General features: G+C 47.4%; 1 protein-coding gene across 1 annotated transcript; it reads left to right on the top strand.

The window, feature by feature from the left end:
- Positions 1-1,023: 1,023 nt before the first annotated feature.
- LOC147725737 (vomeronasal type-2 receptor 26-like) lies at positions 1,024-1,926 on the top strand. Its single transcript, XM_086964577.1, has one exon. It carries the CDS (start codon positions 1,024-1,026, stop codon positions 1,924-1,926), a length of 903 nt encoding a protein of 300 aa, XP_086820703.1.
- Positions 1,927-2,278: the final 352 nt, after the last annotated feature.

The raw sequence follows: 2,278 nt of genomic DNA, 5'->3' as shown, positions 1-2,278 counted from the left end.
ATGCACAGTGTGGCAGGCACCATATGGTTTTCGACAGACACCTATTTTTGCCATTGGAGCCTGTGTTGTCGGTCAGAACACCGGCTTTCATTAGAGTCAAAGGGAGACCTTCCGACTGGTGTTCCGAAGCATCGTAATCGGTCTTGCGGAACCGTCAAACGCAAGTCGGCCGGTTCCCGATTCTGAGATAGTGTCTCAGGGAATTTTTCCAGCCAATATCGTAATTGGCCCTTAGGTGTTGATTTATGAGTTCGCGTTAGGTGCTTGGAGTGGTGATGCGTCACTGATTCTCTGCATCTGCTCGTGATGTTTTACGAAGAAGGCAGGTGAGCACAGACAGCTCAAGACCAGTCTAGAGTAGTGGGTAAGGTAAACTCTACTACGAGTTCCACGTGTTTAAACCACCACAATATTTCAGTAATAAATTTTGCAAGTATCCAGTCTGATCTACACAGGCATCATGCTCTGTACAGTTCTCACTATGCCCAAGCAATCCAAAGCCAACACCTTTCAGAAGCTCATATAATATTATGTAGGAGGATGGGGGACACAAATAGCTCAGAATGTGGGCTCAAAGAGCTCAGTACCAATCAGATGCTGTGGTTTGGCAAACTCTTCTACCCGCGTGGTGTGTTCAAACACCGCAGGGCTTCAACCATTAAGCGCATAAATTCACAGGGTGATCCACACAAATTTAAAATAAATAGCTTTGTGCTCATCTGGCAGTTCTCCAACACTCTTCAGCCAATCCCTGGTATAAGTTCTACCAGGTGCAGTGTTACTGACAGTTTCCTGTCTGGGTTTGCAGGGTGGGAGGTGTGATCATGATTGCATTAGAACAGCACAAGCCTAAACCAGCCACTGCTCCTTCTATCCAAAGGCGTAACAAATTATCACTTTATTTTTCCTAATAAAACACTCTCCAAGTAATGTCAGAATATGTTTTATTACATTATCAAATGACTATTTGTAACAGCTTGAAAGAGTGGAAATGGCTGATATCATTTTCACTTTCTTGCAGACATGGAGAGCTGCATACAGTGCCCCGAGGACCAGTGGCCGAATGACAGGAAGGATGGATGCCTCCTGAAGGTCATTGTCTTCCTCTCATACAGCGATAGCCTTGGTGTTACTTTGGCCACTGTGGCCCTTATCTTCTCCGTGGCCACTGCTGGAGTGCTGGGAATCTTTATCAGACACTGGGACACCGCAATAGTGAAGGCCAATAACCGGGATCTCAGCTACACACTCCTTGTCTCTCTAATGTTGGCCTTTCTCTGCTCTCTCTTATTTATTGGGCAGCCTGCAACATTCACCTGTCTGATCCAACAGGCTGCTTTTGGGATTATTGTTACTGTTGCTGTGTTTTGTGTTTTATCAAAAACCATCACTGTGGTGATTGCCTTTAATGCCACCAGGCCTGGCAGCAAATTGAGTCGATGTCTGGGGCCCCGGATGTCTGGCTCGGTTGTCCTCTTGTGCACACTGGGAGAGGTGGTAATGTGTGTCTCTTGGCTGCTCACCTCTCAACCTCACCCTGGCACTGACATGCACTCTGAGACTGGCAAGAAGATCCTGCTGTGTGACATGGGCTCTGTCACTGCCTTCTACACTGTGATTGGTTACATGGCCCTCTTGGCCTTTGCCAGCTTCACTGTGGCTTTCCTAGCCAGGAACCTCCCAGATAAATTCAACGAGGCCAAGCTCATCACATTCAGCATGCTGGTGTTCTGCAGCGTCTGGGTCTCCTTCATCCCGGCTTACGTCAGCTCGAAGGGCAGGTACATGGTGGCCGTGGAGGTCTTCGCCATCTTGACTTCTAGCGCTGGACTGCTGGGCTGCATATTCATTCCCAAATGTTATATCATTCTATTTAAGCCAGATATTAACACAAGAGAACGTTTAACTTTATGTAGCCATTTATAGTTTGAAACCAGAAGTTTAAAACTCACTCCTAATAAACTGTTAAAACTATTGCATTTTCTTGGTGGGGGTTGGGAGGCAGAAAATTGAGTCCAGAATATTGTAACAAAGACTCCTATGGGGAAATGGGGTGTTTGCAGAAAACCCTGCACCCTGTGGCAGCCACCCCATGGTGCCTGCCACACAGTGCAAGGTTTTTCAGGGGGGTCCCTTATGTCCCCCTCTGCCATCAACCTTAGGCTACAGGCCAAGGGGGGCCTGCCATGGGCCCCCAAAGTCACTTTCCAACATCCTTTTTGTGTCAGACAGGCCAACGCAGAAAGGCTGTTGGAAAACAACATTGTAATCCCATGGG

The sequence above is a fragment of the Lissotriton vulgaris genome, chromosome 3_2, assembly GCF_964263255.1.
Source record: "Lissotriton vulgaris chromosome 3_2, aLisVul1.2, whole genome shotgun sequence".
Taxonomy (NCBI): domain Eukaryota; kingdom Metazoa; phylum Chordata; class Amphibia; order Caudata; family Salamandridae; genus Lissotriton; species Lissotriton vulgaris.
The sequence above is the reverse complement of the archived record's forward strand: the minus strand, read 5'-3'. Positions and strand labels throughout refer to the sequence as shown.

What these genes read in the sequence shown, in the direction of transcription:
- LOC147725737 (XM_086964577.1), top strand. Translation starts at nt 1,024, where the DNA reads ATGGAGAGCTGCATACAGTGCCCCGAGGACCAGTGGCCGAATGACAGG.